Source organism: Phasianus colchicus, chromosome 2 (genome assembly GCF_987193195.1).
Source record: "Phasianus colchicus chromosome 2, bPhaCol1.hap1.1, whole genome shotgun sequence".
NCBI classification, from domain to species: Eukaryota; Metazoa; Chordata; class Aves; order Galliformes; family Phasianidae; genus Phasianus; species Phasianus colchicus.
The window spans coordinates 79,070,222-79,091,489 of record NC_143437.1 but is presented as its reverse complement, the minus strand read 5'-3'; the positions used below and the strand labels follow the sequence as shown (position 1 = coordinate 79,091,489).

At 38.1% G+C, this 21,268-nt stretch overlaps 1 protein-coding gene across 4 annotated transcripts; it reads right to left on the bottom strand.

Annotated features, from left to right (window-relative positions):
- Nucleotides 1–309: 309 nt before the first annotated feature.
- Nucleotides 310–20,274, bottom strand: LCA5 (lebercilin LCA5). 4 transcript variants are annotated; one of them, XM_031610856.2, is made up of 8 exons: nucleotides 20,122–20,274; nucleotides 14,599–14,989; nucleotides 11,434–11,963; nucleotides 9,772–9,909; nucleotides 8,499–8,595; nucleotides 7,215–7,360; nucleotides 5,455–5,593; nucleotides 310–3,597 (listed from the first exon to the last, which is right to left on the bottom strand). In XM_031610856.2, the coding sequence occupies exons 2-8, from the start codon at nucleotides 14,795–14,797 to the stop codon at nucleotides 2,789–2,791; spliced, it is 2,058 nt and encodes a 685-aa protein (XP_031466716.2). In that variant the 5' UTR covers nucleotides 14,798–14,989; nucleotides 20,122–20,274; the 3' UTR covers nucleotides 310–2,788. The 4 variants fall into 4 exon arrangements, with proteins under 4 accessions (XP_031466716.2, XP_031466717.2, XP_031466719.2 ...); XM_031610857.2 differs by lacking the exon at nucleotides 20,122–20,274 and adding an exon at nucleotides 19,930–20,061; XM_031610859.2 differs by lacking the exon at nucleotides 20,122–20,274 and adding an exon at nucleotides 19,940–20,041.
- Between the last annotated feature and the right edge of the window lie 994 nt (nucleotides 20,275–21,268).

Here is a 21,268-nt window from a genome sequence, read left to right as displayed (position 1 = left end):
ACAGCCTTATTATCTGAAAGTCTAACAAACAATCTGCAATAGCATAAACATCAAGTTATCATCACAGATCATCATTAGAACAGCTTACATTTGTGATCCGTTTTATCCTCCAAAATGGAGTGTTCTGCAAACACTTAACAACTGCCAAAGCAACATGCACACTACATGGATATGGAAGTCAAGATCAGGGGTAAAAAGGACTAATGCACACTGATGAACACAATCACAATGTCTACAGACCCTTTTAAGACCTTGCAGAAGTTGCTTCCAGACAGTGGAAAAATGTTACTTCTCAAGATCAGAAATCCCACTTGCTCATGTTGAGAAGGATCCAAAAATTCCACCCTCCTGCTCCCTCCAAGCCTCAAGTGCTTGATTTATACTTCTTAACTGTAATGGTATTTACAGACAAGTAATACTAAAACTGTAAACATAGCAAGAAAAGACAATAAGCTGTAGAGACAGAAAGCAATCAGGGAAAACAAAAATATACCTGTGGCACCGTTCCCAGCAGATTAATTTATTTTCACCTTCCTAGAGGATATACCTTTTTGTGCAAGCCAGCACAATGCTTGCTTCAGGAAAGGTCTGCTAACAGAACGTGGTCATTTGTGAACTTAAGAGGAAGCTGACAGTATGAAGCAACTTAGAAAATATACATTTACAATTGAAATAGCAGAGCACAACACTTCAGCATGATAATTAGAATTTGCCAGACGTTAATGGGTCACTGTGCAAACAAACCAACCAACCCTCCATACACTTAATATGATCCTTAAAAACCACAGCAACTACATCATTGTTTTGTGTCCTGTAATCCTCAGCCACAGGAAACAAAAGCAAACAGCCACAACAACATCTTCATGAACACAGCCCTTTAGTCTTGAAGGGTAGTACTCATCCACAATTAAGACAAGATAAATAACCACTCGCTTGCATACACTTAACGTGCTTACAAGCTGACTTCTGCCTCTCAAAATGAACATTGTATATCCCCAAACAAGTAATACAGACAATTAAACTCACTCCTTCTGGTTAGAGTTAAACTTATATTCTAACTTACAGTAAATAAAATGAACGAGCTGAACTCTACAATATTATAATCAGCATAAGCAGGCTTGCATTGTAAGCACAAAGGTGAACATGGGTTGCTTTTCACTTCAGCCTGATTAAAGAGAATGGTCCCACACACACCCAATCTGAATCTGTGACTAATTTTCTTTCTGAATGGAAGAGCAAAGAAAGTTATTGCATGATGCAGACACCAGCCTTTCTTTTCAGAAAAGCTATTGTTTTCACAGAAATCTTGATTCAAAGCATCCTGAAGTCATAATAATCCCCCTCTGTATTTTAGTATGTTTTAAATCAGGCTCACAGGGAGCATATCAGAGAAGCATTTAAAAATCTGTCACTCTAGTAAAGAATGATGACCTTCATGTAATTATCTGGAATGCCTCTGCTATATACTTCACTGCCTACAATTCCAATTTATATACACGCACCATGCAGTGAATTACATGACTAGCAATGTCACTACCAAACCCATTTTCATCTCCCTTCCCCGCATCAGTAACACAACATAGAAAGTCAAAACTTTTTGTTAAAGATGATCTCCACATACAAATTTTACTTAACTGTTTTAATAAAAGCATTTTGTTAAAAAACAACTTAGTAATGATTGGAATTTTATGTAGAAAATTCAAAAATTACAAAAAATGGCATTATATAATAAATATAACCTGAAAATATTGGACAACCTGGACCAGTTTGTTATTAAGATCTCCAGAAAAGCTATGCAGAAAAGAGATCAGCTGCTCCTGAGTTAGTTGCATTTCTGTTGAGGTTCTTCTGAGATAACATGGTTGCAGTGTAGAGCACTGTCTTTCTACCTGAGGCTTTGTGCAAGTTAAGTCTCTTCTATCAATTTCATGACACTGATGTTACATACGCCTTTTCCTGATACAGTTTACAGGCTCTTTGAATGCCTGGGAAAGCAAATTGAAGCTTAAAAGAAATAAACCAAACTAAAAGCAGTGTACAGTGAGCAGCCTACAGGTAACAAAATACTTCCTACACTGGCTAGCCAGAGATGCACGCTTATTAGCTGCCCTGAATACCAGCACTGCCACTTAAAAGCTTGTTGCTTTCTCAGTCAGCTAACTCTGTCATAAATAATTCTCCTTTGTGAGAAGTATGATTTTACTGATCTATTACAGATGACACATAAGTCTCAGTAATCAAGAGAATGATAGCAAGAGAAAGACCGTGTGCAAAAGCCAGCAAGAGAGCACAAAGTGTCTATGAGTGTGCATGAGTGTAAGCCTTTGTAACACTTTTCCTACCTACAGCATCCCTACAAGCACTGCACTGACAAGCCTCTGGCACCCCGAGCCACAGCTGCACAAGTCAGATGGTGCCATGTAGCAACAGGGACCATTAATCTGGAACAAAGGTAGGGGCAAGAGCATCTTCTCTCACTTACGTGGCAAGCTAGTAGGTATCTCACCTATCAGCAAGTCCCTCAGGACAACTTCACTGTCTTACTGCCAAAATAGTTACTGCCAGGTCTCCAAGGCCTGTATTTAAATGTTACTTTTTAAAATAAATTTCCTGCATGTATGTTAGGCTGTTCTATCAGAGCACATCTTTCCTCTATACAAAGATATCCATTTTTAAGTAAATTACTCCTTCATAAGGCTTTACATCTGAAATATCTCAAATCTGTATCTAATAAATATTATGTGAAAATATTTATTCAGTGTTTACATATGAAAAATATAAAATATGATCATTGTAAGACTACTTCTTCCATTTCATCTTCTAAAGAACCTAGGGTTTTAAAAGCTGGTTTGCTTCCAGAGTGTTGCAGACGGTGTCTGTTTAGGTTTCTTCCTTCACTGAAAAGATCATTGTCTTCTTTTATTTTGATTTTACTGTTTTTATCAAGAAGGGTATTACTTGATTCCCAATCTATGTCAAAAGGTGTCATATCCTTACTTTTAGGAAGGAGGATGGTACTGGCACTGCTTCCGAAGAGTTGTTCCATTAAACTGGACTTCTTTTCTTTCTTATTATGGAAATCTGCATTTTCCTTCATGTTTTCTTCTAAAGACTCAACTTTTTGATTAAGCCAACTCGGTCTCCCCGATACTTTTCCAAAGGAAGGTACATAACTACCAAATGTTAACTCATTACTTAAATCTACAGTCCTTAAATTTCGCTGCTTCTGCCCTTGTGCTCTTATGGCATCCTCCTGCCTGTCCTCTTGGGGAAATCCATTTGTAACCTTTCCTGGAATTTCAAAGAATTGACCATTTTTTTCTTTCTTCTCCGGAGAATCAGATTTTCTCAATGTGTTTATGAACGCTGTTTGGGAAGCATGAATGAAGTTCACGTTCATTACATTTTGAGTTTCTCTATCAATTTCATTCATTTTGGCAAGCAGAAATTCACTTTTTCGCCGTTCTTCCAGCATTTCAGTACTTTCTGTCTCTATTTCAGCTTTGTGTGTTTCTGTTTCCATCTTTGTTTTATCTTCTTTATCCAATAAAAAGCTGCTTTCTTTTTTCATTTTGTCACATTCTTCCTTTTCCCATTCTGTAGGAAGTTTAAACATTAGTTACAATGTCTTAGTCTTAAGCTGCCTTTATAAGAATATTCTGAAGACAGTGCAAGCAAAAGCCATTGAGTATGCAATATGTTCTTTTATGCACAGTGTGGTATTCCCATTGTAAAAAAAAAAAAATATTCAAAAAATTAGAACTAAATCCACTACATTCTCTGCTGAGATACAAAGGTATGCTATCGTTTTTATAAAAGGATTAGGATATTTTCCACATTTTAGAACATCAGGGGAAATTCATTTCTGCCAATTCCTTCTTATTTCTTGGCCTTGAAGAAAAATTAATATAACGCCACTAATTTTAATAGTTCCAACTTGCACTTTGGTTTTCTTTGTCAGCACCAGACACTGGGATATACATATTTTACTGTAAAAGGAACCAATCCTGTAAAGCTATCAAGCAACAAAGTCACAGATAGTCATTACTGTTTTCAAGTTGTGCATGATTTTAAAATTCTGTATCTGCTCCATAAGGCACTTTAACACAAGGGTCTCATATGCCATTACACAAATGCAATGAGAGTGCCCGTGGCAAAATCAAGTGGCAATCTGCACAAATAAAAGGAGCACGTGAGGTGCAACACAGTAATTAAACTACTAACATGCACAAACGTTCATGTGTACAAGAAAAAGAAAGCTTCTAAGAATTTATCTTTTCAATATATTTTTTGAAAATGTTTTTCTAACGTGACACAATAGACATGTTTGGTCAAAAGCTGAATACAACTATTTGGCCTATTCAGCACATTGGCATTTCCTTTTGAACTCTTAATTCAAACTGCTGATTGATGTTTTCACGAAGTTCCATGCTGTCTACGGTACTTCTGATCAAGCTTACAGAAATAACTTTAACAGTTCAGTTTAAATGTATTTTCACATTGCATTTGAAAATATCACAGCAACAAGTAAAGCAGCTACCTTTCTGTATGCAAGGTGGGGAAAATATCAGCTTACACAATAGGAAAACGTGGTCAGAATCATCTTAGACAAGTAACAGAACAAATCCTTGGCCTGCTTAAGTTGTGCAACAATGTGAGTGGAAGAAGGGGAATTTATGTAGAGCTTAGTTAAAAGCAGCTGTAGTTTTTTAGATTTCTTCCTTGTCACCTACATTAACTGCTTCTGTTAACTATAATCACTGAAAGAGTATTTTAACACAACAGGATGTGGTTTGTCTATAAAAATCTTATAAATGTAAGCCACTAGTATGTTTTGAAAGCCAAATGAATAAAGAAAAAGCAATGAATAAAGAAAAAGCAATATTAAGATGTAAGGATGGAAACTAATATTTCTTAAATAGCCACACTAAATGATTCACACAAGTAAGAAGATAAATTACTATCTTCAACGGTATGGTTGGACTGGACGATCTTGTAGATCTTTTCCAACCTTGGTGTTTCTGTGATATAAGTGAAGTAAGTACTGAAAAAAGAGGCCTTATTAAGGACAGCAGATTTCTGCTATAGACAGTAGTTTGTTACTGTTACCTTAATAACATCTAGCAAATCAGAGATAATGTCAGCATTTATTTGCTATGTCATCCTTGTTTTGTAAAGCAAAATCTCTCAGACTTCAGTATTTTTTGCTGCTACATACTTAATCACGTCTGAGTACAGGATTCAGATTACTCTATATTCTATTTTTCTTTCTGATCTCTTTGCATAACATAACATAACTGAAAATAATTTTCCACTGCAGTGATCTCTGCAAAATCATTTTGCTCTTCTCACCAAAAAAAAAAACCCAAAACAATAAACCCAAAAAACCTAGCAGTCTCCCTTGCTTAGCATTCTACGTTGCATTTTCCAGCTTTCAGCTGCCTATTTTCTTACCATCATGTAGCTTTTGAAACCTCTCCTCTGAAGTCTGTAGTTCCTGAACACATTTCAGTTTCTCTTCCTTTTCTCTGTCTTGCTCTTGTTTTCGGAGGTCTGCTTGCTCTTTCCATTCCTTGTTTTGAGGCTCTTTTTCCTGAAACAAATTGATACAATAACAAACTGATGTAGAAAAATAATCAAACAAATAGTATCATACTATCTTCTATTTCATTCTGAAATTATGTTCTGTACTGCTAATCATAAAAATGAGCAAGACATCTAAGCCAAACCAGCTCTGACAACTCAGGGATTTGGCCTTATTATCTTAGCACCTTTAACATTCATCTGAAATAAAACTAACAACCGATTCTTTCCAGTATTACACATTTCAGGAACCTGCTGCTTCAGTGTCTGTCATAAAATAAAATTGTCACTGTGTTAGAATAGTTTACTTGAAAACTCAGTAATTGACTTTAATAGAAGCCAGACCCCACTCCATTTTTGTTTTAGCAAACAAGCAATTAGTTACCACAGCCTGACTTCTTACTGAAGTGAGTAGGTTGTAGATTCAGACAGTTTCACAATAGTACTTAAAGTTATGGAGTATCAAGTAACCAACAGTGAAAGAGAAAGGTTCTTTCCTGGGTTAAAAATCAGCTAATAAGTAGATATACACACATTTAAAGGGAAATACGCTTGAACAGGTATAAATGTCAGCAGTAAAAAAAATCACTAACATAAAAGCAAGGAAGAGAAAGGCAGCCTAATCCAACACCAACAAGTGGATGCTAATCTTGAGGCTTGTGCCTATTTCTCTAAGAAAGTGTATTTTACTTTATATAGGAGTTTATTTTACTATAAAATAAGTGAAATAGACAACCCAACGTTACTTAAAGCAACAACTGGATTCCACAAGCTCTGCTTGTACCTCCTGTGTGGTTATGGAACTCACACATTGAAGTGTTGGAAAATACATGCATTAAACTATATACATAATCACAGAAAAGATTCTGGAATAGAATGCATGAAGGAAGGAGCCAGCCATGAAAATACTTCCATCCTATCAGGAAGCCAGTCAAGACCATCAGGAGAGTATTATTTCTTACAGATAGTCCTAGCCTTATGGAAGGAAAGTGCATCAAATTCATACCAGAACCTGTCTAATTTTACCTTACAAATCTCTAATTCTAGCCTGAGCTCACGGAAGCATTAGGAATACTTCTAATTGTACCATGATTACAGGAAACAGAAAAAAAAAAACTAACAAGAAATCCAACCACATTCACAAAGCTGGATAAACGACAGAAGAAATACCAGTACTCTGACAATAAGAGGAAGCATTAGATTTATGGGTTGTGAAACAAATTTGTAAAGTAAAAGAAACCATAATTAAGACCAAAATAAAAAGAAAGACAAAGCAGCCAGCACTGTTACAACAGACTGCTCAAATAAGCTTTAGAAATAAAGAAAAGGAGAAAAACAAAATGAAGTCTTGAAAACATCAAAGAAATGACAGTGGCAGAAAAAGAAGCAGGTAGAGTTAGTGGCAATCAGTAAGACACAGAATATGGTGAACTGTCACAAAAAAAAAAAAAAAAGGCACACAATATTTCTGGAAGGGCAGAGTTTCTCTAAAAGACCAGAATGTTGTCTAAACTCTATTTTCTGTATACTTATATGTTTTTCCTAAAAAGCAAGCTGTGCATTCAATATTCAGTCTGACAGGTGAATTATGTGGAGCAAGTCTCAAATATTTTCTTTTAAATGGAACTCACTATTCTGGAAAGAATCCTCTCTTTCTTATCTACTGCGTCATTACAGACAAGTTCTGATTCTGAAGGAAGTTCTACAGATGAGAAGCATCCATTTGTCTGTACTCCTTTCGTGAGCTGTGCTCCTTTTTTGATATTTTGGTTGTTGGCTGTAGAAAATAAAAACAAAACATATCTTCACTTTAAAACATCCCACTGCATATCCCTGATTTTGAAGTATTTGCAAGTAGGGAAGTGGAAAATGTTGACCAATTTCACGTAACTGATTCCAGCACCTGTTATATGCTAGGAAAAAAAAAAAATACCACAAAAAACCACAAACAGAATCAACCAACCAAACCAAAAAAACCCAAACCCACATGTAAAAAAATATCTACAAGAAGAAAAAAAATAAAGCTACTTATAAAATCACAGCATACTGAATATTTGTTAAAAAATTAGCCACAAGATATCTGTTTTCATCTTCTTGCTTGTCACTGAGTTCAAAGAATTCATATTCAGAGAAGTAAACTCATTAAGTTAAAATATACTTGTTCGTATCTTAAAAGCACATGAACTTATTTCTATTAAATAACATATTTCAATACCTGAACTCAAAAATGGATGAATAGTAGAATATCTACACTAAAACGAGATAGATAGATAAATAATAAAGTGCTTGAAATGTTGGCATTGACTATTCAAAACAGTGCCAGAAATTCCTTCTTCTGACAAGTAGATTCTACTGATCCACCAAAGACTGAGTACGCACACAGACATACATACATAAATGTATATTTATGCTTGTAGCATAAGGCTTGCAGCTGCCTTGTCGCTCCAGAAGAAAATCACTGCAGTGATGCTTTTAGAAGATGATGTTCTGGGACATAAGTACTCTGATGCAAAATGTACCACAGCCAATCTGACAACATTAATTTGAATTGGGGGAAATTATAAATAAAAAGCATTCCCAAAATACGGCAGTGACATTTTGTATTTTCAGTCTTCAGTTCACTGTCATGAAGACATCTAGAATCTACTAGATATTTTACTGAACAATCTTCTGGTCCTCCTTCATCCAGGAATATACAATATGAAAGACATTAACAACACGGAGGAAATTCGAAGTTCTGTTCTGCTGCAGTTACAGGAAAGTCATCCCGTGCCCTTCTTTTGTAATGACTGCCGTGTAGAAAGCAGTGCAAAAAAATTAAGTCTTCTCAGACAAGCAGTGATAGAGTCAGCATGATATACACCTGGTAAAGTTTAACGTCAAAGAATGTTTGCCTTTTCTACTTTATTTGTTACCTTTCTTTCTTTGAGTAACATCCATGCCTTTTCTCGGTGATACCTTCAGCATACGATTAGCATATATATTTTTTGCATCAAGTTCTCTTTCTTTTTCCTGTTAAGGAAAGAGATGTAGCAGAAGAAGTTAGTAGTGTTTCATTCACTAGTGGTACATTAAAATAAAAAATACACACTGTAAATGAATTTAAGTAAGGGCATCAACAATTCTGTCCAATTTTCAAGGAGAACAACCACGTTACTAACTTCTCTTGTGCTCAAGAATTCAAATAGAACTTTCCTCTACTCCTAATCTCATTGGCAAAATGCTCTGGAAAAAAGTGTCGCAGCTCTGCAGCAAAAATTAAAGTAAATGCCAGTGCTTCCATAAGCTTGAATAAGAATTGTGATTGTGATATAGATTGCACAAGAAAAATTTCTGTATTGTAGAGTCAAACATTTCAAACTTGTTACAGACTGTGTTAATACTATGGAGCAGTGTCCCACTGTATCATACAATCATACAGTAAAAAGCATATTCTCCTTGTTATATTTATTAAGTAAAATACAGAAATGAACAGCAAATTACCAGAAACCATCTGATAATGAAAATATTTTCAGAATATCAAACTCTTTGGATCACTAGCACTGCATGCTCAACAACTGGTAAGGCAACAAACTGCTGCATCTTCATTACATAAGAAAGTTTCAAACACGGTGTTTCTTTATAAAGGCATTTTCTTTATAAAGGCAAATTGATATTTGAATAGAATACAGTGCTTTCTGAGTCACAATTTTACAGCAATATTCAGAATTTTGGCAATCAAACTCAGAGTGAAATAAAACTCTGCATAAATTTAGTAACGTATGCAGATCTCACAACTAATCTTTACACAAGCTTACTGAAATCCAAGTACATGACATGGTACATGGTAACATGTAACATGGTAACAGCTGCATATAGCTGCAGATCTGATTTAAAACAAAACAAGTCTTCAATATCTAACTTTCCAGTAAATCTTGGGGTTTAATAACCATTCTCAGCTAAGTACTTGATCTTGCTTTTCTTAACTAGTGCTAACAATAATAACACGGAAACACTGCTGCTCAAAATAAGCTGAAGGGTCAGAGCATAGAATTTTTCAATTTGAAACAGGAAAAGAACTCCCATGATATAATCAAGTACATTATCAGAAAGTGCAACCACTGCTAAAATACATAACGTTGATGACAGGTACATCCAAAGATAAAACATCAGAACACAGGTACTAACTTGCACTGCTTCACATCTTACCTTCAGCTTCTGATTTAGTTGAAGAAGCTCTTCTTGGAGAGCTCTATTTTTGTCTTGAGCTTCAAGCACCTTTTTTTTCTTTAATTGTAACTCTCGTTGAAAACTGCTACCACTTAATTCCAGATTTTTCTCCAGATCCTTCAATTAAAACAACAAAATAATACTTTTTAATAACCAAGAACACTTTTTTTTTTTTTTTTTTAATAGTCAACGTGGTTAAAAAAATATCAATAAACAAAAATCTTGGATTCAAAGATCAACCCTGCCACTACTATAACACCAAATACATTTAAATCCTAATCCTAATGCTTATGGGGGCAGACACAGCACTTGCAAGTGCTGCTGCTCATCTTTCTGGATGAGTGAGAGGCAATCTGGGGACACAACACTACCCACTAGCCAAGGTTCTTGAAACAGGCAGGGAACGCATCTGCATATCTCTAGTAAAATCTTGACCTGATGGTTTAGAAATGAGATTCCTCCTGAAGAGGAAGAAGACAGGAAATAATTATAATCTACTAGAAAGAAATCTGTGATTGTTGTTTTGTTTGCATACCCTCACCTCTCAACAGCTGTTTTAAGTGAACCTCTGATGATGAGAGAAGGAAAAAAGCAGACGAAAAGATTCTCCCTTGAAGAGCACAACTTATTTTCATATATTCTATTATTACTGCAAATACTGAGATACCCAATGGTGAGATTCCAGGTGCCAGATGGTGACACTACAGGGTGATTTGAGAAATGTAGCCATTCCTATTGGAGGGATATTCCTATTATTTTGGAGTTTATTTCATGAAAGCTTACTTTCCAGTTTAATCCTTCAGATTTTTGGTATCTATTATCACCCTAATATAACTTACAATTAAGTACTGATACTTACAATTATGATGAACATTATTTCAGCTAAACATGGTACTGCATATAACTACCAAATATTGCTAACACAATATTTTTTAAAATAAGATGAGTTTTTAAAACATATCTTTAAATATTTTTGCAATCAAAACTAAAACATATTGAAGAGATTCTTAAAATGGATACCCACAAAAAAGTACTAGAGCTCATTTTGGTATCCAAAAAAAATTGCTTTAATTTTCTTCAACTCAGCTCTCAGATGTGCAAAACTGGGGGCCAAAAACAAACCCACTACATGAATGAAATCCACAAGATTAAAGAATATATCTATATATATATCCTTTAAAATAGATATTTTTATTTATATTTTTTATTATATATATATATTTTTAAAGAATTGTAGTACCTGGTTCTCTGAATATCCCGTAAACGTTTATGAAATCCTTCCTCTTCAGGAGGGAGGAATTAGACTGCATAAAGTTACATTATAGCTGCTTGCATTTTTGAAACATTATTCCTAGTTCTAGAAACATTCAAAAACACAACTCCACTGCATTTACACCCACACGTAATACTTAATTTGTAAACAGCAATTTGAATGCATGACTACTGAGTATACAACTGTATAATCCCTTCAGGAATAATTTTTGCACATAAATAGCATCAAGTAGAAGAAAGATTTTCTACTTGCTCCACCACAGTGAAGAAAAAAAAAAACAACAAGAAAATCAGAAGCCAAACTAATACATAAAAGTCACTGAGTTAAGAAATATCGAACAAATATTTCTTACCAAAAACTCATCTCACCTTAATTCTTTTTTCACTCTCCTCTAGTCTGCTCTCTGCATAGGCTAGTTTCTTAGCCAGGTCATCTCTTTCAGCAAGGTGTTTATCTGCAGACAGCTTTTTCAGTTTCTGCAAGACAGTTTTTGTTCGGTACAGTTCATCTTCTGAATCTTTTAGCCTTCTCTCAGTGGCACGTTCCCTCTCTTGAGACTTTCGTAGGCGCTCCCTTAATATTCTAATTTCATTGTTGTGTTGAGCAATGAGCTGAGAAATTTCATTCTCTGTATCTTCAAACTTATTCAAGGCTTTCTCCTGCCTGTGCTGAAGCCTCTTCAGCGCCCTGTTTTCCTTCTGCAGCTCATCTAGTTTGATATGGAGTTCAGTCAGTTCATTTCGGAGCTCATTGATTTTCAGCAGCCTAGCAGAAAGGACTCTCTTTGTAACAAGATCTATATCTTTTGCAGGAGAATCCCTAGTGAGGCTTTGAGAACGGAAACCCCACCGTGTCCCTCTTTTGCTTGGTGCATATTTGGAACCCAACTTCTTTGTGCCTAAGAGAGGAGAAATAAAAAGCATGTTTATTAGAAGACAATGCAATTTGTGGATTCAGACATCCTTCCTGGAATGAAGTTCCGCCTGAAACAGTTCTACAGTACTTAGCAGAGACTGCAACTTCCAGATCAGAAAACAAAAAGCATGCACGTAATAGCATTATGCTTCTTTCCGTAGATTTAAAAAAAGGATATTATGTCTGTGATTTACTGAAAGAGGTAATACCTGCAGACATCAACATGGAAGCACTGCAAAGTAATCATCTATAAATTGTATCAGAAATAACAGACATTTTATTAATATTTGATTACATTTATTAGCTTGCTTAAGAAATATTGTACTCTTATGCATGCAATACTATCAAATGCTTTTAAAATTGCAACAATTAGCTGAGAGCTAGCTAGTTATGTATTATGCAAGATATAATTTTCTCAGACAAACGCAACAGTGTTTTCAAATCCATGCTGACAGATAAAACTGCAATTTTAAAGGGTCAAAAAAGCCTCCACAGCAAAATCATAGATCCTATGAAAATTCAGTTATTCCTTGAATAACTTATTCCTGTATCACAAGTTATTTTCCACAGAGTATCCTTATTTGATTACTAGTATCCATCACTTACATTTTTATTTGCTGTTATTTTATTACCATCACTGCAGATAAAAGCTAAACATCGGTGTTCCTATCTTATTTGCATCTCAGGCAATGCTGAGAAGAATAAAGCACATTACACACCAAAAATACATCTTAAAAGAACTGCATAGACAGACAGCTTAGTGGAAAAAATATTCTGAGTACTGGTTTATGCAGTATAGAGACTTGAAAACCGGTATATAGAAATAACGCAGTTATGCACACACAGGGTGTGTTTGACAGCAAATCCTTCCTTCCTTTTAATGCTCACCATGCTTCTATTCTACAGACAACGTTTTTCAGCAAAAATAACAATTTTAAAGAAAACAGGAAAGAAAAAGTTTTCTTTCCCCCCCACAAATAATACTTACGTAGCATTCAGATATGATAAGATTAACTAATACAGGTACTGCAGGAATCACATCTTTCCTTCTGACAACTAAGCACACTCCCATGAAACTCTCAGTCTAGCCTTCAAACCCCTACATGAATTTCTCCAGATTAAGAGCAGAACAGAAAATTCCAATACCAAGTCAGCACTTCCAACCACACAATTAAGCTGGGGAAGAGTGCATTTCAAGAACAACACTACATTCACCATGCCTTCAGGTAATAATTGTATTCAATTTTAGCTACACCAAAGACCAACTCTTTTCTTTGCCCACTCCAAATCAAACAGAACAGCGGAACTACTGTTTTTGCTTCTCAGACACCCAACCCACAACTGCAATGCCACTTCTGAACATAGAGAAGTCTATTGTAGCAAAAATTGAATACAATTATTACATGATGCCAGGATCTGAAGAGATACTCTCCCTGGAAGACTCTGCCATCAAGGATTTGCAAGTGAAAGTATTTGCTAAAGAAAGGCAAGATATGCTTTCACTTCACCAGAAAACGCATACAACTACTTAGAACAACCTGTCAAAATGTGGCAGAGAAGCTCCATAGCCCTACTTCAGCCTGAAGCTGTATAACCATTCTTTTCTTTTTGCAGGAACGTTTGCTTTCCCCACAGTCTCAATGAACAAAGCAGCTCATGTACAGCAGCTCATGAGGTGTGTGTGAGGGAACTCAGAGTGCAGCTGTATTTAACTCCTCAAAAAACGCCTATAAAAACACTCTTAAATTTCCACTCCACAGGCACCTAAACTTTCACCAAACATTTTCTTCTCTCTTGAAACGTTGTTGATTGGTTTTATGGTTTGTTTTGTAATGACACCTTATTATACAGGAAAACTCAGTCAAGTACACAACAGAAGGATCTTCTTTTTTATAGACTACGTAGTATTGCCTTGTCTTGGTCTTTTTGGGCTTGTTCAGCCTGGAGAAAAGAAGGCTGCAGGGTGACCTCATTGCAGCCTTCCAGTACCTAAAGGAAGCCTACAAACAGGAGGGGAATCAACCCTTTGAAAGGGTAGATAACTGCAGGACGAGGGGAAATGGTTTTAAGTTGAGGGAGGGAAGCTTTAGGTTGGATGTCAGGGGGAAGTTCTTTACAGAAAGAGTGGTGAGGTGCTGGAACAGGCTGCCCAGGGAGGTTTTGAATGCCCCATCCCTGGAGGTGTTCAAGGCCAGATTGGATGGGGCCCTGGGCAGCCTGGTCTAGTATTGAATGGGGAGGTTGGCGGCCCTGCATGTGGCATGGGGGTTGGAGATTCATGATCCTTGAGGTCTCTTCCAACTTGGGCCATTCTGTGATTCCTGTCAAAGATTCAAATAGAACAACAGCAAGATGCAACAAAAGGCTAGTTTAAGAGCTGCACTGTCCTGTCAAAAGAAGCATGAATAATTCTGAAAACCAAAGAAAAAAAATCTCTTTTACAGCAATAGGTTAATTTCGTTTTTCAACTGAACAGTTAAGAGTCTACCTGCCACCTGCAGTATAATTCACACAAATGTTATTAGTAGATTCTTAGAACAGTACATTTACCACTTGTATTCCAACTTTCAAAGACTCTTTGGAGCGGTTACAAAGGAACAGTTTCTATATCTACCTACCTTGGTAGTGCACAAGACTGTCTGAAGCTCTTGTTTTGTGATCTCGCTTTTCATGGCTTGTAGATGGATAGCTTAGAGTAGGCGACTGGTCAGATGAATGGGATGCATTACCTTCATCTGAATAATAAGAGTCACTATTTCTGTCCTCATCCGATCTTCGGTCTTGTTCAGAATCTGGGCTCCTTACCCTTTCTCCCATTTTTTAGATTTAGCAGCTTCCAGATTCTTCTCAAAGACCGTTCATTTTGACACAAAGGACCTTTTAATATTCACAGCAGCAGAAGCTGGATTTATTCTTTGTGTTTATCATCTTCATCTCCAAAGCACGAGATCTTTGTAGTTCAGCTCAGCAAACAGAAGTTATCATTCCAAATGCATTTTTCTGTAACAACTGAGAGAGATAAAAAAAAGCGAGAATGGTTTTGCCGTTAAGAAAGGTAAAAGAACTGTAAAATTACTCAGAATTCCTATAACCTTACGATGAATAGCTACGTTAGCCTTATTATTTATATTAAATGGGACAGATGTCACTCTAGGAATGGAGCTAATACCACACTCAATAGTTTGAAGCAATTCATTGCCTAAAGATTATCAGAAAATTACTATAGCTGAATCTAGAATAAGAAATTATTTCCAGACCACAGAGCAGATAAGCCTCTGGAAAATAAACCAAGTGAAATCCTGAAGCTATTCAGGAAGCTAAAGCTGAAAAACTTTCTAACCCAAGAAATTGACAACTAATTCATATGACTAGAACTGAAATGGTATTTGCAGATTTAGACTTAGTCTTCCATATCTTCACTTCTCACACTCTGATGATGTTAAATGAAAGGCTTCATTAAAAATAATAATAATAATAATAATAACAAAAATTCTTGAAGCTTGTTCTGTCCTTAACGACCACTGAGATCCTAGCTGTGTTAGTGTGCTCCTTGCCTTGGGAAGTACTCTTGTATTGTACAACTTTTAGTGCATTGTGAACTCCTTCCAGAACTGGTGAAAGCACATATAATATGTTTCACCTGTTTCACACACTAATGTATGTACAGTCTTTTAAATGTTTATTTTTAAAGTAACTGATAGAGAGACCACACTGCTGGTATATGGTAAACATTACCAGGTGTGAAACGGGAATGACTGCTTCTACAGACTGTTTTTTGATGAAAAGTCTAATCCCTAAGTAAAAATCACCTTTTGCATTTTTCAGACACTGAGAACATTGGAGCAAATACACTGAAAGTTTTCCTTGCCTTTCTCACTCAAAACTGAATTTTCTCATCTGTGCATGAAGTATTTTACTGACTAAACTCAGCTTCCTGCACCTTCCACCTCTCTTCCCACAGTTCTCCAGTTTATTTCTCCACCTATTTCCCATCTTTCCAACCTCAAGACATCAAGCCTCTAATGGGCGAATAAACAGTGCTCACACCAGAGCCCAGCACTCCTGCCTGTAGAATGACATAACCATTCAGAAACAAAATAGGAGCTTAAGTAAACTACACACAAAAAAAATTGAGCTGCTTTCAATCAAATCTCTTCTACACTGCAGGGCATATGACATACCTGTAAGTGAACTGCAAAATTTTCACCATATTATGTTATATATTATGATATTACTATCTCAATAAAATAAACTTAGCATGCTTTACTGGCCTTCAGTTCCCCTGTCTATACATGAAGAACTGCATAGCCAAGCAGAACAGAAACATCAGCTGCCAAGACAGTTTTCATCACAAATTCAAGCTTTCCAGCCCACTATATTGTTAGCACACACAACTCTTGCCTCCAGTGACAAAGATGGATTTGCTCTCATAATCTATATGGCAGGAATTAGAGAAATAAATATTCCAACAGATTTCTAAATTGAGAAGCTGCTGGGAAATAATTACTGAATTATTTGGAAGAGAGCGTTTTTCTTTACTTGGGGAGTAACTTCCTAATATAATGCTTTTTGAGGACCTAAATATTTTTAAAGAGGTCAAAATAAATCAGGTGCCTGAAACTTATGTCAAAGAGTATTCTGATGAAAACAAAAAGAAGAGCAATGCTTGAGATCACTTCTCCTAGAGATTCCTTAACGTGTGCTGGAAGGAGTCAGCTGTAGTGAACATTCAGATGATCAGCAACAACTATTTTCTTTTGCTTTGAATTCATGAAGCTATCAAAGATATTTCAGAAGTATACACCTAACCATAACTGTATTTCCTCATTTGTCTGTGAAGGTAACAAAGATTTCATAAGCATTAATCAGTGCAAGACTAAGATCACGTAAGACATTTGAACTTATGAGAACACAACCATACTCCTAAACAGCTCTGCTCCTCTATCCTGGTCTCACAGAATTTGTTATCTCGCTCCTTGATTCCAAGCTGAAACACAGTTTTGGCAGCATCCTGTTCTCTACAGAGTGCACAGGTAAGACTGCTTTACGTCTGCCTCTACAAGATAGAATCTCGGGTGATAAAGAAGATAGAAAATAAGATATATGCTAATATTAAAATAGTAAAATGACATAAAATCTAAAGATAACGTGCTATAGGGCTGTAACAGGCATCTATAGGACTGTAACAGGCATCAAACTACTTCAGTCATCCTGACTGTAACGACATAAAAACTGTAATTGTGTTTGCAGCCTATAGCAAACATGATGTTGTCACTGTTTGCAAGAAGCCGTAGGCTTTATTTTCAGCTATCAGAATGGACCACAGGACTTGTCAGATGTTGTCTGGACTCATCTTGCATGCCTGAAGCTTTATTTATTTAGTTGCAAGAAAATTAGCTAACCACCACACAACTTATCTAACCAGATTTTGCTTAGCTTTGTACAACTGTGTGGTCTAGCACCTGCAATTTGATTTATAACCAACAGACAGCAATAAGCAGTAGTTATTCTGTGCAGAGCAAACTGTCTATGAGCCCTGGAAAAACAGAGGATCACAAGCATGGGATGGCTGCAGGGGCCTTAAAGTATGCAGGGCAACAGGGGGACCCTGCACTGTAGTAGCTCACCAGTGCTCAATTAATTATTCCTCATCAGGTGGGTGATACAGTTTCAGGAGATGGGTAAAATCAGTTCTGTAAGTAACAACACATAGAACAAAGGACAAGCTCTCAACATGTGTAAAATGCACCATATGCAGTAACTCCAGTTATGATACAGAGCCATGAAGTGCTGAGGAAAGAATAAGGTGTACAGTGTGTTTACAAGTATAAAAGCAATCCCAGGTGGACACATGACAAGAAAGAAACCATCAGCACACTCTCCCTCCTTTCAAGAGAGGATGTGGGATGCTGAACCCCCCTCTCCCCTGCCCCAGACAAAGCCCTTTGGGTCCCAGAGGAAGAGTCAGTCGGTGAAGAAAGTTTGGTGTCAGAGGTTGTACCTCTATTACTGTAACTGTGCGTAACCTGAACTGTGTTAATATCTGGACTAGTACTAAGCCTCTGATTAGGCCATTAAGATTTTAATTAGATTAACAACCAGTTCTCAGCTCTGTGTCTAACATGTGTTCCCTTTTTTGCTCATAGCAATAGGCTGAACAAAACAATCTGGTGGGAAACCAAGCAGCACGGTCTGCCCTGAAGTGCTGAGGTGGGCACCCTGGTGCCAAAGGCACCAGATCCACAGCTGTTAACATCAGCACACCTAACCTCTGTAGCAGTAGTAACTTCTCTGTTGGGCATCTATCTTCAATGGTGTGTGCCTAGCCAAGGTACACCCTACTTTTGTCTGCCGTTAGGATACTGAAGGATAGAAAGGAATCTCTGTGCACGATTTTTTTTCTTGAGAAGAAAGTATATATAAACCAAAACAAGTGGTACTGCATTTTGGGAAAAATGTAAATGTCTGCGATTCAATTATCTAGATGTCTAATTATATATATAAACAAGAAATTCACTTTCACTTACTAACTTAAAGATGATCAGTCAGTAATTTTATAGTCCCACAAGTACTTGCAGAGTAGGCAATAACCTTTTGGAAGAATGCCTTTCACAACGTTATTTAAAACAGAAAAACAGTATTTTGTGAAGTAACACATAAAAATTTATCCACTTCTGTACTGGATGCTCCCTTTCAAGAATATTTTCACAGAATAGAAAATCATAGAATTGTTTCAGTTGGAAGGGACCCTTAAAGGCCACCTGGTCCAACTGCCCTGCAATGAACAGATACCTACAGTTACATGAGGTTACTCAAAGCCCCATCCAGCCTGACCCTGAGTGTCTTCAAGGATGGGTCATCCACCTCCCTTAGCAACCTGTGTCAAGCATTACTTTGACATATAGTGAAGACCAGTCATTTCTGGATTTTCTCTGGAAAATGGGGAAAAAAATAATCATCAGACTGAAAATAAATTGGGAAAGTGTAAGCAATGGAAGCTCCCTTGAGAAATCCCCAAAAACACTTCCAAAGCTTCAATTCATTTTCAGCTTTATAAATTGGTAATATCACATTCTCCATACAAAACAAGAAACTTCAGTCCACCAAATTTACAATGCAATTTGATTAACATAAAAAAAAACGCAGTTTATCTTCAGAGCAAATGAATCACTAGAGTAGGCATTTGGATTTTAATTTAGTTGGCTTAAGGATTACTCAATTAAGAAATTATTTGGTTCATTGGCTTTTCAACTGTTACCAGCCAGCTTGAGTCATTATAAAAATAACCAAAACTTGCTTGAGTAAAATCTACAAAGACATTGGTTTTATCCCAGTACATTTAATGATGTGAAGAGGGAAACGTTGTGAATTACTGGGAGAAAAAAAAAAAAAAAAAGCCTAAAACAATAAAAGGAACACAGCAACAAATCAAAGCAGAACACCCCGTCAACCCCACACACGCTTTTAGAAGCTGAACGCATCGGGATCAGACCAACACAGAACCTGTGTTGCAAGTCTGGGACTTGCACAACTTCAGAAAGCTCTGCTTCCAGAATTTCACAGCACAACTCCAGGGATGGCACACGGCTGCCTGCCACCGCTCATAAGCGCACCAGAAAGCAGGTTACGGGGAAAAATAAATAAAAGAGAGCGAGAAAAGAGAACGACTCGGAAGTTCTTCCTGCCTTCACCGCACACGCGGCGCTCGGCTCCGCAGCGCAACGGCCCTCAGGCTCAGGGCCGCCGTGGCGGCACGCAGCGCAGGCGTTGACCCCTAGCGGCACGGAAGAAAGCAAGAAAGCAGCGCTCGGACAGAAACGCCCACCTGAGTGAGCGGAATGCTGAACGTCCGAGCAAATCACTGCCAAACAAGGCGGCCTCCCTGCTCCTCCCCCACCTTTTCCGCGCCTCAACGCCGCAGCTCCGCCAGAGCCCGTTAAGGAACGCACCGAGCGTTACCTCAGGCGTTACCACAACGCTTTCCAGTGGCCGCCCCTCACGCCGCCGGGGAGCGCTGCCATCTCCCCCCTCCTCGGCTGCCGCTACTGCTCGGCCGCCCCGCGGCGCCGCCGCTTACCCAGCTCGGGCCCGCGGCCTCAAGGGCTCGGCCCTTCTCTCAAGCCGGCCCCGCGCTCCCTCACCTGCAGGCCGGGCCCGCCGCCCTGGGCCCCGCTCCCCCGCAGGGCCCGGCCCGTGCGGCGGACGCGGCGCCGTTGCCACGCTACGCTTAAAGGAGCCGCGGCGGCGCTCGGGGGCTATTGACAGCGGCTGCCCCAGCAACGGGGCGCGGAGGGAGGCGGGCTCTCCTTGTCAGCCATTGGCTGTCTGTGCCGTCAGTTTAACGTCTCTGGCGCCTGATTGGTGTTAGTGCAAAGCGACTGCTGCTTCTATTGGACGGAAGCTAAATTTCGGCTGCTTGAGTGGCTTAGCCACCGCAAGGGGGGCGGGACGAGGGCTGGGCGTCGCTGGTAGCGCCGGATGCATTGCTTCCGTCCTGCGGTGCCATAGCGGCGCCTGAAGGCGGCGGGAGCCCCGAGTCGGACCCGAGACCCTGCCCCTGCGCCGCCATCTTGTTTGCTGAGGGGAGGTCCTGTTATGGAGGGAGGCGTGGAGCGCAGGGTCAGGAGGTGGTGCTGGCCGCTCCTGAGGAAAGGGGCTCCCTGCCGGGTCTCGTCAATATCCGCCTGCGGCTTTCAGGTGTCGTTCTGAGCTGCCTTGAGGTAACCTTTAATAATAAATGTACTCAATCAGACTCCTTACTGGGGAAAGAGAAACAAAATAGCAGACCTTACCTCATCTAACTTAATAATGGAATTTCAACCCAGCAATGAAAATGGCATAGGAATCCAGGTGGAATAAAATAGAACATTTTGTATGAAAGTTGTAGGAAAAAAAAAAAGAAGAAGATTGTGGATGAATGGAAAAGATTCTCAAAACTGACTTACTCATGTGGAATGTACACAAGAACTCTTAATATGCACTGCTGCATTTCTTGAAAATGCAACTTAATGAACAGGCTGGGATGCAGCTGGTAGCATATTGGCAGAAACTCCTGTAAAAGAGATGGAGACATGTTTGCAAAAGCACCAAAGCACTTGGGAGGTGCAGACCTGACACAGAATCTCCCAAGCTCAATAGAGCTTTTGGTTTTTTGACACGGGAATCACAGATAGCAGGCAAGCCAAAAAACAACAACTGGTCTTAATTTCCTAATTTTGACTATCTTCCTAATTGCACTTACTATTTTTGCTATATTTGCACCGCTATTATGAAGTTGATTTGAAAAAC

Excerpts from the sequence above, each read along its gene's own strand:
- LCA5 (XM_031610856.2), bottom strand. The coding sequence starts at position 14,797 with ATGGGAGAAAGGGTAAGGAGCCCAGATTCTGAACAAGACCGAAGATCG. Across the intron at positions 9,910-11,433 it reads AGAGTGAAAAAAGAATTAAG|GATCTGGAGAAAAATCTGGA; the intron begins GTGAGATGAGTT and ends TTTTAATTGAAG. Across the intron at positions 3,598-5,454 it reads GTTTCAAAAGCTACATGATG|AATGGGAAAAGGAAGAATGT; the intron begins GTAAGAAAATAG and ends AACTTCCTACAG.